The sequence below is a fragment of the Corvus moneduloides genome, chromosome 23 (assembly GCF_009650955.1).
Source record: "Corvus moneduloides isolate bCorMon1 chromosome 23, bCorMon1.pri, whole genome shotgun sequence".
Classification (NCBI taxonomy): Eukaryota; Metazoa; Chordata; class Aves; order Passeriformes; family Corvidae; genus Corvus; species Corvus moneduloides.
This window is the reverse complement of record NC_045498.1, coordinates 5,774,851-5,788,212: the sequence shown is the minus strand read 5'-3', so window position 1 is coordinate 5,788,212 and position 13,362 is coordinate 5,774,851. Positions and strand designations below refer to the sequence as shown.

General features: G+C 53.6%; 1 protein-coding gene across 31 annotated transcripts in view; it reads right to left on the bottom strand.

The window, feature by feature from the left end:
- Nucleotides 1-532: 532 nt before the first annotated feature.
- Nucleotides 533-13,362, bottom strand: part of MACF1 (microtubule actin crosslinking factor 1) — a 139,762-nt gene continuing 126,932 nt past the window's right edge. For 15 of the 31 annotated variants that reach the window (XM_032132023.1, XM_032132015.1, XM_032132032.1 and 12 more), the window contains 12 exons: nt 12,973-13,090; nt 12,324-12,487; nt 11,972-11,986; nt 11,070-11,232; nt 10,830-10,984; nt 10,535-10,609; nt 9,806-9,823; nt 7,778-7,895; nt 4,964-5,175; nt 4,324-4,434; nt 2,467-2,590; nt 533-2,186 (listed from right to left, as the gene is read on the bottom strand). In XM_032132023.1, the coding sequence (XP_031987914.1) occupies nt 1,933-2,186; nt 2,467-2,590; nt 4,324-4,434; nt 4,964-5,175; nt 7,778-7,895; nt 9,806-9,823; nt 10,535-10,609; nt 10,830-10,984; nt 11,070-11,232; nt 11,972-11,986; nt 12,324-12,487; nt 12,973-13,090 (1,527 nt within the window). In that variant the 3' untranslated portion in view covers nt 533-1,932. The remainder of the gene's footprint in view (nt 2,187-2,466; nt 2,591-4,323; nt 4,435-4,963; nt 5,176-7,777; nt 7,896-9,805; nt 9,824-10,534; nt 10,610-10,829; nt 10,985-11,069; nt 11,233-11,971; nt 11,987-12,323; nt 12,488-12,972; nt 13,091-13,362) is intronic. The other 16 variants (XM_032132036.1, XM_032132037.1, XM_032132034.1 and 13 more) reach the window with 7 other exon arrangements.

Sequence of the window (13,362 nt, the reverse complement as noted above, 5' to 3'; positions counted from 1 at the left end):
AACCCGTGGGGACCCATCCCTGGGGATGCTCCCGCTCGCGGGTGAGCAAACCCATGGAAATCCATTCCTAGGGATGCTCACCCCATGGGCACCCACTCCTAGGGAGGCTCGCCCTCGTCGGAAACCAAACCCAGGTGCACCCACCCTCACTGACACTCAAACCCCTGACCACCCACACCTGGGGAGACTCAACGTCGTAGGAAACCAAACCCAGGGACACCCACCCTCACCGACACCCAAATCCACGAACACCACACCTGGAGACGCTCACCCCCATGGGCATCCACCCCCAAGGCCACCCAAACTCTTGCACACCCCCTTGCATCCCTTCCCCTCACAGGCACCCACTGAGCGCCCTCACCAGCCTCACCCACCCTCCTGGACCTTTTAATTTTGGGGCTGGGTGGTTCCCTGCTCCACCCCCCAAGGAAAAGCAGCGTGCAAACACCCCCCGACTTGCACAGGCACCGCCTTCCCACACGGGATAAGCAGCTCCAGCTCATCCTCACAAAGCTAACACTGGGGAATAAAGTAGGAGGCAAGATTGTTTATTACCGCAAGCAATTTTAATACAAAAATGTGTCTGGTTTTTAAACAATTCATTGGTAGAGCTTCAGTTTTGCCTCAATTTGAAACCAATTGAGAGAATCACACAGCAACACGGTCAGAGCCGGAGAGGAACACTATTTAATAAATACAGGAGCTGTGGAGAGCCCTCGCCCCCGGCCCGTCTCCTGGTCACTTGGTCAGTTGGATTTTATTACAAAGAAAAAGGAGCGTACAAAAGCGAGACAGGACTTGCAGCGAGTGTGCTGGTGAGACTCATTTCAAGGACAAGCAACTGTGCGTGTAAGTCCAGATTTCTCCTAGGAGCAGAGTTCACATCAATCTCAGCCTGGCTGGAAGTGGAATGACCAGTTAAATAATAAATAGGAAACAAAGAGATGCAGATAAAACAGCGATTGTGTACGGAACGCCTCGGGTCGGGCTCGTTAAGCCATCAATCCAGAAGAATCCTTGATTTTGGAGGACCCACCACCTCTAAGGGATGCATCCGAGTGATCCAGACCTGCAGTCGTACCCTGTGCTCTCCTCCGGCGTGAACCCTCCCTCCTCAAACCCCTCCCCAGCCCCCTCACCCTCAGTTTGTTGTTTAAAAACAAAGTTGTCAGGACAGTATTCTCAGGACAGCAAATCGTCACGGCCTTTGCTGTAGTGTGTGCAAATTTTATTAAGTCAAACTCCGCTTTCTTCAGGTAAAACCACATAGCTTTAAAAAATGGAAACATAAGCCCCAAGTCCCCTCACCTCATGTTTCTCTGGTTGAGGTATCTGTGATTTACAAAAAGAGAGTTCCTTGAACACTGCAGGATTCAGGTCTTCGCTTTTAAATATAATTTACCTTGCTGAGACAGCAAGTTAAGTTTATAAAGATGCATTTAGGAAACAATCCTAAAAGATAAAGCAGGTTCACACCCTGCACCGCGCAGAAATCCTATTTATATTTTAGTTTTTCTTTACACTTTCACATCTTGACCTTTTTTTTTTTTGCTTCCTTTTTTTTTTAAATTTTTTTCTTGATTTTTTTTTTTTCTTTCTCTCCCACATTTCAGTTTTCCAGGCCCCTCTCTAAACAGGGGTCACCGAGAGGCAATTTTTTTTTTTTTATCTACATAAATATTCACATGAAAATAGTAACTTACAAAAAAGGAAAAAAAAAAAAATAAACCCAAAAAACCAAAACAAAACAAAAAACCCAAATAAGGCAGCTTCATAACACAACTTCTCTTTTACACTTTTAACAATATAGTTTCTCCCATTTAGAATAAATATACATCCAATGTACGGAGCAGGGTTAAAAACTGGACACAGGTTGGGTTTTGTTTTGCTTTTTTTCCTCCTTCCTCTCCCAGGAGGGTGGCGGGTACAGTATTATCTTTTAGGGCCCGGAGTTTTTGGGGTGGCAGTGGGCGTTTTCTTGGACATGGTGGGGATTTTGGAGGGCTTGGCCACGCCGCGGCGCGAGCTCTGCCCGCCGGCCACGCTGCTCTCCGAGGTGTCCGAGCAGGCCGACTGCGTCTCCAGCAGGTCGAAGTCGGAGGCGTCGCTGCCCCGCCGGCTGCTGGCCCGGCTCCCCGTGCGGCTCCCGGCGCGGCTCGTGGGACGACTGGCTGCTTTTTTAGGGTCTGCAAGGAGAGCCCAGCACTTGAGCAGGAGGGTTTAAAGGGTTTCATCCTCCCCCAGCCCCAAACCAACAGCGACATCCCCGTCCCTGCTGCGTCCACAGCGGCACCGCTGAGACGGGAGGTTCAACAGCAGGGTTGGTTCCTCCCCGGATTTCAGCAGTTCCTTGGAGCGCAGAGCTGTGCCAGCATCTCCTCCCCCAGCCCACCCCCAAAATATTCTGTGTTTTCTCTACTGATTTAAGCGGCGACAGGAGTTTTTCCATCTTTTCCCTAAACTCACCTGCCCGAGTGGTTTTGGCACCTGTCGAGACCGGTGAGGAGCTGTTACTGGTGTCCCCAGCCAGGGAGGTCCGGCTGGAGTGGAAGGTGGGGCGCTTCAGCTTGCTGCCCGCCGAGGGGGTCACCTTGGGAGGAAGCACACGTGGGACACCCTTTAGCTGTCACCTGCACCGTGCTGGGCCGAGGTCACATCCGAGATCAGATCCTCAGCAAGAATTTGGGCTTTTAAGGAACTGCCATCTCAATGGTCAGGGAGGGCACAAGCTGCCGTTTCAGCAGCAGCTCATAAAATAAGGGAAAAGCTCGAATCCTGAAAATTGGGAGGGGAATGGCAGTTTGTGCGCTGCAGGCTGATGGAAGGGAATTTGTTGGGGAAAAGGAAAAATCCAAGCAAAGCTGTTAGGAGACAGCATCAGCTGGGCTTGAAAGCTCCACAGAGGGAATGTGAAATATGGAAAAATACGGATTTCAGCATCCAAGCAGCTCAGGAGCATTTTAGAACGTCAAGTCCATTTGGGATCTTGAGAAGCACAACCCATTGCAGGGAGAGGTGGAGGGGTGTATCCACACCACTCCCAGTGCCCAAAGGCAGCCAGCTTGGAAAAATGATGGGCAGGGACACAAAACACAGCGGGTCAGCTCTGGCTGCATCCCGAAACGGCGCTTTTCCCCGACCTTTGAGATGTGGGAAGTGCAGCTGGTGTGGGGTGAAGCAGCACAACAGGCAACTCTGCTCCTGCCACTGCTGCAGGGAGCCGAGGGGAAGGTGCCAGCAGGGCGAGGGCACCTGGATCCAGCTGGAAAAGGCAGCTCCAGTTTCTGTTCACCATCCAAAGCTCTGGGTTTGGGGCAGCGCTGCAGGAAAGCGACCCCAGCCCTGGGGGTTTTTGGGGTGCTGCATCCCTGGATAGATGGGCACGGATCCCAGAGGGCATTCCCCACAGAGCTTTAAAGCGACAGCTGGAGGGGTTTTCCTCCATCCCCTGCAATTTTGTGATTTTTTGGGAACCTCAGAAATGTTGGGATGTGATGAAACTGGAGCTGCAGGGGGAGAGGGGGCAGCTGAGGGAATCAAAATCCATTAACGCGCGATTTTCGAGGCACCGCTGTCATCACCAGAGATTTCGATTCTCATCCTTGATCCTATTTTAAAATAGGCAGCAAGCAGCAATTTAGGGCAACCGGGGAAGTGCTCCTGACCTCCTGATGAATCAAATGAACCCCTTTTCCACGTGGAAGCACCGCTGAGCAAGACGCAGCTACCTCAACAGCACAGTGAACCACCGGGATCTACCCGGTGCTTCTCAGCACCCACTCGCGAGGGCAGGGAAAGTCCACGAGGAGGCTGAAAACTTTAGGAGAAAACCCAAATCTCAGCCCAAATCCATCCTCCTGGGAGCATCAAGGCGGTGGCTGGACACACCAGACGTGCTTTACCACGGTGATAAACACAAGCCCTCCGCAGAATGAGGCGGTGTGGTTACGGCGCATGCGCTGTAGCTGATTTTCAAGTCTCCACTCGGCTGCTGCATTTCAATTTCGGGAAGCCAAACGCGGCCCCTTTTCCAATAAAGCTCGGGAAAATGAATACATTTCTCAAAGCACGAGAGGATTAACGTGGTTTGGAAGCAGGGGGAGGCCAATTGAAAGCGCTGTGCTTCGCTCTGAAGCCGATATTTGTGTTTTAAGCCGAGTTGGAGACCCATGAAAAACGCCAACAGCCGGAGCGTTAGCGGTGCTACAAGCGCTGCTCTACCACGAGGAAAGCGTTAGGAGCAGGCACGGGAGCAGGGTGACTCCGTGCCAGGGGCACTCCGGCCTGCCAGCAGCTCCTTGGGGCTGGCAGACCATACTCTACCTCGGCGCTCGGGAGCTGGAAGTCGGAATAATCGAATCCCCTCAGGGGGGTGCTCGCTTTACTGTTTATCAACCAGGGTTTGTCATAACATCGAGAGAAGTGGTGTGGAGTCTGCGAAATGGAAAAGCCAAGGAAAAGGGGGGGAGAGGTGGAATGAGTGGTAAAAAAAAAAATAAAAAAAAAAAAGGAGAAGAGAAATGGGGAAAGGATCCGGAAAACTGGGGGGGGGGGAAACGGCACTAAAACGGAGCGAGAACCAAACAGGGATGACATAAATTAAATTAAAGGGAAAAAACCCAGCGGGTGATGGAATAATGATGGGGTGGGGAAGGAGAGATGAGGGGTGGTGGCTTCCTCCTGACACCACAGCCCTGCCTCGGGCACCAGGAGCCTCCGGCTGCACGGCGAGCGCTGGGGACCCTCCTGTGGAGCCACAGGGATCCAAGGCTGGCCTGAAAACCAAACCTGTCCTGCAGCATCCCACCCCATCCCACCTGGATGCCGGTGAGCACCTCCTAGAGCCCTCATCAAGCCCAAGCCCCAACCTTCCTCCTCCCAGCACCTCTTGCAGCTCCTCCTCTGGGTTTTGGAGACCACCCAGTTGCTAAAGGGAAGGGAGAGCTTCACCCCTGAGCCCCACCTTGGCTCCGCTGGCCGGAGTGGCCGGAGAGGATGGCATGGAGGCGCAGCTGTGGTTGCTCTGGCTGGCGCTGGAGCTGGATCGTGTCGGGGAGGCTGCCCTGGAGGAAGGTTTGGATCTCCGGCCCCGCGACCGGAACGGGGTCATTCCCTGCGAGGCTCCTTCCGGCAGGATGAACTTCTCCCGCAGCTCCAGGTTGGTCCGTCCTCGTGCTGCAAGGGGAGAAAGGAGAGCTCAGGTTTGGAGGGACACGACATCCTCACTGGGGATCAGGAGGCTCCAGGGCTGGGAGCAGCTTCCTTGGGCATCTCCCCACGCCCATCTCCGAGGGCAGCCCTGGCTCTTCTGCTCTGCCTTAGAACCACCTCCTGCCACGGATCAGCTCTTTGAGAAACTGGCTGATTAAAAGCTGCCCCAGGGCCAGAATTCACAGTGGATGCTCTGTTCCTCTCTGGTGCAAAAGCATCCCGATGGCCTTTAAACTCACCATGTCACAACAGCGGCCAATGCCATCTTCAACGTGCCTTAAAAACAGCAAGAGCAGCTTTGAAGGGTTGAGATTCTTGAGAATCCGAGAGAGATTCTGCTCTCTCGCAGCTCTGGGCAGCTCTCCACGCGTTTTTGGGGAGAGAGGAGGGAAAACCAACTTCCCAACTTTTCCAACCAGCCGTTAAAAACCGACTTCTCCAAACTTTCATCCAAACGCCTCAAAGAGCTGGAATGCGTCTCCCTTCCACAAGCAAGGGGGCAACCAAGCAGGGAGAAGGTCTGTGGGCTTCATCCTGGGCCAGCTGACACGTGCCAGAGTGTTTCATGCTCAGGGGTGTTGGAACAGAGAGCGAGGGCATGCACCGAGCCTTACGGGACACCGGAGGCATTCCGGAGCCAACGGATTACGGAGCAGAAAGCCAAGAAAGCAACTGCAGGAGGGAAGCGCCGCGCTGAGATAAGCAAGGGATAGAAACAACCTCGATGTCAGCGCTGCAAAGCGTCTGCTGCAAAGCCTGAAGGGCGGAGGAGGAGCAGGAAAAGCCCGCGGGCTCCCCGGAGCGAGCGGCGCACGCTGTAAATCATGCTGCTTTCAGCAACAGCCGTCGGGCAGCCGGAGCACGGAATGCAGCAGCTTGAACAAGACATATCCGAAGCAATTAACATCCCAGAGACCCCAGGGGAACGTGGAGCGCTCTCCAAAACCCGCTCCAGACCCGGCCAGCCCCTGGCTAATCCTGCTCTGTGCCCCGGTCGTGGTTCTTGTCCAGCGCCCGGTGGCTCTGAGCAGTGGAACCTCGAGGTTTTGGGAAGGAGGTGATCCCAGCTCTCCACACTCAGAGTGTGTGGCCCTGGTCTGTGTTATCCCAGCTGTCCCTTCCAAATCTCACCAAGCACGGCCCTAAAAATCCAGGATCAAGGTGGTTCCTCCCTAAAAGCCCAGGATTGAGGTGGTTCCACTCTAAAAACCCAGGATCAAGGTGGTTCCTCCCTAAAAGCCCAGGATCGAGGTGGTTCCACTCTAAAAACCCAGGATCAAGGTGGTTCCTCCCTAAAAACCCAGGATCAAGGTGGTTCCTCCCTAAAAACCCAGGATTGAGATGGTTCCTCCCTAAAAATCCAGAATCAAGGTGGTTCCTCCCTAAAAACCCAGGATTGAGATGGTTCCTCCCTAAAAATCCAGAATCAAGGTGGTTCCTCCCTAAAAACCCAGGATTGAGATGGTTCCTCCCTAAAAATCCAGAATCAAGGTGGTTCCTCCCTAAAAGCCCAGGATTGAGGTGGTTCCACTCTAAAAACCCAGGATCAAGGTGGTTCCTCTCTAAAAACCCAGGATCAAGATGGTTCCTCCCTTCTTCCATCCTGCTGTCTCTCTTCCCTACGCTCTGCTCACCCAGGAGCAGAATTCTTGCACTTGAATTTTCCTGCATTAATACTGCACCAAAACATCTTTGTTGCTTCACCTGGGATGCACTTGTGCGAGGTGACGCTTACCAACAACCCTTAAAGCAGGACACGGTGCTCAAAATCCCCCCAAAAATCCAACCCAGCCCCATGGACAATAGTGTCTAAATGCAGCCCTTTTTACAACTCAAATCTGGCTCTGAATAAAGAAGAAGGGTCACACTTCCACCCTCAAAGGCAAAAATGGGGGGAAATAGTTCATTTAAAGCACTGGAAGAAGACCCAGCAGCATCAAAAGAGGTATTTAAGGTGCACGGTCCTGCCCAGCTCAGGGTTTCTACATTAGTTCCTTTTACTGCTGCTCTGAAGACAAGAAATAAACTGAGAAAACGTGGATTAAAAATGCATCAGAGAGAGGCTCAAAGCCACAGGAGAAATGTCTCCTTGTCCAGCAGGATGAGCCTGGACCATCAGTGCCCCGTGGAGCAGCACCACAGGTTCACAGATCCTGGGCTGGAGCATCTCCCCAGCGTGTTGAGACTGGGATTTTATCACCTCCTGGTTTTGAACCTTTGGAATTCCTTCAGGTCACCTCTACTAAACCTCACTCCATCACCCCCAGAGCCACACAAACACCCGAGGGAAGCCAGGACCCCCAGCACAGTGCTGCAGCTCCACTTTTGGGGTCTCAAACCCAAGGAAAACACAACCCTTCCCTCCTCTGCTCCTTCCACACCCGGATAAACACTGCCAGCTCTGCTGCAGCATCACCAGACCCTGTGATTCCAAGTTTCTGGTTCGCTTTGGATCTGTTTTCTCCAGCTCCTGCCCATTTGGATAATGACCCACGCTGGCCACCTCAGCCACAGCATCCCAACTCCCCTCAGTGGGCGGGAAGACACTGATTGCACCAAGCCTTACCTCTGCACGGGTCATTCTTCACCAGGAACTCATCCAGGGCCATCCATCCTCCGCCCACACGGACCATGACCGTGCTCCGCAGGATACGGACCAGCCGCAGCTGCTGGGAATCGCCGAACTGTGGGGCCAAGGGAGAGGTCAGGGAAAGGGGAACAACCGGGGGGGAACGCAGCTGCTTCCCTCACCAGGCTGCACCAAAGGCTTTCATCCACCTGTCTCATGGTTCTGAGGCTTCTCCAGGCAGGTTCTTCTGGAGTAAGTGCAAGGTTAACACCAATTGATGTGGAGTTTTCCTGCCTTCGAAGGTTTGAAGATGACGCAACCAACCCAAATCCTTTGATTTTAAAGGGTTTTTTTTAAGAGCAACAAAGATTTTAGAATTTGGGGGTTGGATGGCTTTTCTCAGCCAGAATTGTAGCTTTTTTTCTCTTTATTTGTGAAGGAAAGAGAGGCTGGCAATGCCCTGACCCTGCTGGTGCAGCCCACGTGGGAAAGAGCCGGCGGGTTCAGCAGGACAAGTCGAGCGCGGCACCTCTGATCACCACCAAGTCTGAAATCCAGGGGTTCCCCTGAGCCTCAGACTTGACCCCAGCAGCCCCAAAGCCCCTGCTGCAGCAATCTGCCAGTGAGGATGTTTGGGTGAGTGCAGAGTGATGGGAATCCAGGCAGCAATCCCCAGCAATGGTGATTAGTGACTGCCATGTTCATTAGTGGTTTGAGATGCCTGCGATATCAAAGGAAGTGCACCCCAGATCAGAAGCATGTGTTCATAAAGCTCCCCTAAATCTCCTGGACACCCAAACCCAGGCTCCTGGGTGTCTGCCAGCCTTGGGAGGGACGTGGAGAGCCTGGCTGGGGTGTGGCAGCTCTGCATCCAGGTCTGCAGAGCACCTGCTGGGATGAGAAGACAGCACAACCAGCTTTTGAAAGTGAGACCCTCTCCAGAATGATCAAAAAAGGGGGGAAAAACCCCCAAACAGGAACATTTTCTGTGAGTGGAGATGCAAAAATAAGAGATTCAATGAGAACAGAGGGTGCAAAGTGACTGGGATGGGTCAGGGCAGGAGGTGACATCTCTGACCTGCAGGGACGTGGGACCTGGACCTCCCTGCTCGAGGTCCCACCAATCTGTGCTTTTCTCAGCTGAAGAGCTGCCCACAGGCAGGGAAGGGAGCAGGGCAGCTCCCTGCCTCTCTCCAGGCTCTACATGAGGTGTCCTTCAAGACCCAACCCCACCAGGGACGAGTCAATTCTCAGGATTTCTCAGTTTTTGCTGAAAACATTTCTATAATCACTGCCTGAACTAAAGCCAGAGCTCTCATCCACTTCCAACACCCAAGCGTGTTTCATTTTGGGCACCTTTTGGGGCATCTTTCTGGGTGGCCACCATCACTGCACGTGAAAAAGAAGCTGTTTTTGATCTGGGCAGGGGCAGTGGGGACATCAGAAGGGCCCGGGGTGCTCCAGCCCTGTTCCAAAGGGGGCTGTGCCCCCCGGGGCAGCTGGGCTTATCTCGGGTCATGGCACTACCAGGATACATGCAGGTTCTGGGAGGGGAGCCTTGCTCCAGTGAGGAGTTACTCAGTGCGAGTAGCAGGATGAGGGTTTAGTTGTCCTACAGGATTACTCAGCGCTCCCATTCCACGGTGATCACGGTCCAAACCCGCCCGGAGCCTGGTGCAGGTTGTACCCCCCCAGTTCCCCTCAGGAGAACACATCCATCTGCACCCCAGTGCCACGATCCAGCACCTCAACACCCCCAGTATATCCAAGAGAGGAGCCCAGAGAGAAAAACCTCTCCTCTTTTGCCAAATCCTGCTTTTTCCATCAATTTTTTTTCCTTTTTTTCTGCCCAATCTTTTTTTTTTCTTTATTTTTTTGGGAGGGGGGTGGCACTCCTCTGTACCAGGCTCTCCCACATCACATCCTCCCACAGCACCACAGGACAGAGCAGCACCACGACACACAGAGCTACGGTGGTTAAAGAAACTCCAGAGGTGAGAGACAGCACCACGAGGCAAACTGTACCTGATTGCCGAGGAAGAACTATGGAGGGAGAGGAGTTGTAGGGAGAGGGAACAACGGGGAGAGGGGAGGAAAGTCCAGAGGGAAGAGGAGGGGAAAGAAAAACAAGAAAAACATTTATGGGATTAACAGTGCAATAACAACGAAATCTGTTAACTGCAGGAGTTAGAAATTTGGGGGGGTTTGGGCTGTTTGGGGGGGAAGGAGAAGCTCTGAGGGGTTGGGGCCAGCGCTGCTGGAGGGGGATGGGCTCCTCCCGGCCGGAGCATCAGCCCCAAACCCAGCGGGGGCAGGGAAGTGGGAATTCTGCCGCCACTTCGCCTCGGTGAAGGGTTTGAAACATAAACAGCAGCTCGTTACAAAGAGATTCTGTCAGGAAATTATTCTCCCTTCTTCGGGAGCGAGCTAAGAAAAACACAGGCGTAAGGTACACTCATCCAGGAGGGAAACTTCAAGGGCGGCTCCGGCGCAGTGAATGCGGCGTTTCACGGGGCCCCCGGGCCAGCTGCCCCAGAACAGGGACACTTTTATGTTCTCCCAATCCAGGGAACGCCCTGGGGCCAAGGATGGAGCTGGGAAAACACATCCCAGCCACCTCCGTGCCAGGGGGACGAGGCCTCCGCCTCACCCCGGGTCCCCCCGTGCCGGGCTGGGCACCCCCTGGGTGATGCCCCCTCCCTGGGTGGGAAGGGGGAGCGGGATTTGGGGAATTTTCTGTCCCCTCTGCCTTACCCGGTATTTGTTCTCGCCGATCTGCTCCACTTGGAACCTCTTGGCACATTTGCACTGGGCCACTTGCCTGGTGACCTGCCACCACCAACACGAGAGGTGAGGAACCAGGATTTTGGGAGCCTCTCCCAGTACAAATCAGCCCCAAGCAGCCTTTCGTTCTCAAACATGCTCAGTCCCAACCAATTACTTTGGCTCCAAAATCCTCTTTTAACCTGATTTTTCTCTTCCCCACTGCCAACCCGCAGCCTGAACCGCCCCCAACCCTGCTGAGCACCCCTTTTTTTGGGTGCTTCACCTCATCCTCGATCTTGTCAGCATCAGTGGTGGGTCTGTAGGCGTCCTTGTTGGGATGGAGGGCGGCCACAAACTCGTAGTAGTCGATGTAGCCGTCGCCGTCGCGGTCAAAGATATCGGCCACCGCCGTCATCTCCAGCTTCGTGGTGGGGAATTCTGGAAGGAGAAGGGAATGAGGGAAGGATGAGACAGGGCTGCAGGAGCAGCGAGGTTGTTTTCCAGGCTGGCTCCAGGGACTCACTGGAAGCCAGGATGCCGTCGATGAACTCCTGCCGAGTGATCTTCCCGTCCTGGTCCTTGTCGATGCGCCGGAAGAAATCCATCACGCGGGATTTCTTGTGGTTCATCCAGCGCATGTACTTCTTCCTCCAGACGTCGAAGTCGAAGTTGGCAAACTCCTTCAACTGGAAGGAAAACCCAGGGGGAGTCAGTGGGGGAAATCTCAAAGGAGCAGCACCCACAGAACCGCCCCAAAACCCCCGCCGGGGCTGAGCTCCCGGCGCTCCCGCTCCCTGCCCGCCCTCCCGGGAAGGTTCATCTGGATTTATCCAGAGAACTCCCAGTGAGGGGCTGCCCAAACTGAATTCCCAGCAGCACAGGACACACAGCAGAGCCGACAGGCAGCACGTGGAGTGGACTGTGCATCCCAGGAGCGTGGGATGCAGCGTCCCCCACGCTGCTGTGGGGACACACAGGCAGGGAAGGTCAGCTACGGGCACACAGACACACACACACCCCGTCTGCTCGGCCTTCTGGGGATGCTTCCTCACCCCACGGACTTGCCAGGGAGGAATTCCCACCGCCAGCATCATTTTGGGCATGGATCTCCCCTCTCCCTGTCTGTCTAAGGGATTTCTTGCTCATCTTCCAGCACTCCAAGTCCCAGCCTCAAACCCTCCAATTTAAACACCCTTCTTTATCTCCCCACCCCAAAAGGACCCCCACGACCCCACCAGCTCAAGCAGCTCACACCAAGGTAAGACAACAATTTTAAGGGGTTTGGTTTTTTTTGTTTGTTTTTTCTTTTTTGGTCTCTCTCTGAACATTCTTGGGGTGAAAAGCAACAAAGAAAAAACATGGATACGAAGGAACTGAACTGACCTACAGCAAAAGCAACAGAAAACAAAAAAAAAAACCACTCACTTCTGGGCATAGCTGCTTTGTTAAGCGTAAATAAAAACAAAAATTACATTAGATGGTTGGATAAAATAGAGACAGTAATTGTTTAAAACTAATTACTAGGAGGAAAGCAGGGCCTGGCTATCATTAACTCTACAGATACCAAATACAGGGGCACAAAGTTGGTTAATGTGCAGTTAATTACTGAATTACCAAAGGGTTTTTAGCCTTAACATTTTAGGAATATTTGATTTGGGCATTTCTGGGAAGGCAGCAGGAACTGTCTGGGGCAGCACTGATTTAAAATTGCTTCTTGCACCTCTCTGGGGATGAACTCCCAGCTCCCACCCTGCCCGGAGCAGCCAGGGGCTGTTACCTCCTCCAGCCTGTCCAGGGCATCGTTGAGCTTCCTCTGCCTCTCCAGGGCCAGCAGCCAGACCTGCTGCCAGCGTGCTGAGAGCTGGTTTATCCTGGGATTCTTCGTTTCTGACTGGGAGATGATGGGCATGCTGGGGGGAGCAGCCTGCCCCAAGGATTTCCCTGGAAAAAAGGGAGAGAGGGAGTTGTTCGAGGTGCTGTTCATGGGTGCAGCGAGTCTGAAGAGCAGCAGTGAAATGTGTTTTGTTGTTTGAAAAAAGGGAAAACCTCCCAGGGCCTTGCTGGCTGCTGTCCCAAGGGATGCAGTGTCCCCAGGGAGGAGGACAGGGGGACAGACACATCCACAGTCCCCCAGCACTCAGGAACTCGCACTGGACTCTTCAAGAAACCATATCAAAAGACCCCAAAACTTCATCCCAAAGCAACTGCAGAGAGAGAGAGAGCAGTGAGGAGCCCAAGCACCCCCGGGAACAGCACACCCAGCACGGCTGCTTCGGGAAATGCCACCCGGATTCTCCCCTCCTGACAAGTCTCAGCCGCCTTCCCGGCGGCTGCTAGCGCAGGATGCCTTGTTAATTGATAATCAAAGCTAATTAGCTTCCTAGGAGTTTCATTTCCTGCCATCCTAGGACCCAAAGCAGACGCACTGTTGCTGCGGGACTTGTCGATGAAGGGCCCGTGGGGAGGCTCAGTAGCTTTTCTTTTGTAAGTCTTCGTCACCCGGTCCACGTCCGGCTGTTTCCGTGTCATCTCCTCCATAAAGGACTGTCAAAACACAGAAAGGATAAAAAAACCCTTGGCAATTTCACCATTTTTTGGCTTCCAGCCCTCACTGGGACACGCCAGGCCTGCAGAGGGAGGTGAGCATCCAGCACCAGTGACTGTGGGTTGCGGTTGAGCTGCTGCTCAACGCTGGCTTGGATTTGCCAGGGCTGGAGTTCATCCCTGGGCTGGTTTTGCCCCAGTTGGGTCCCACGCTGCTTTAGGAGGGATTTCCAAGAGAAGGCAGTGCCTCCTGCACCCAGGGAGCCAGGGAA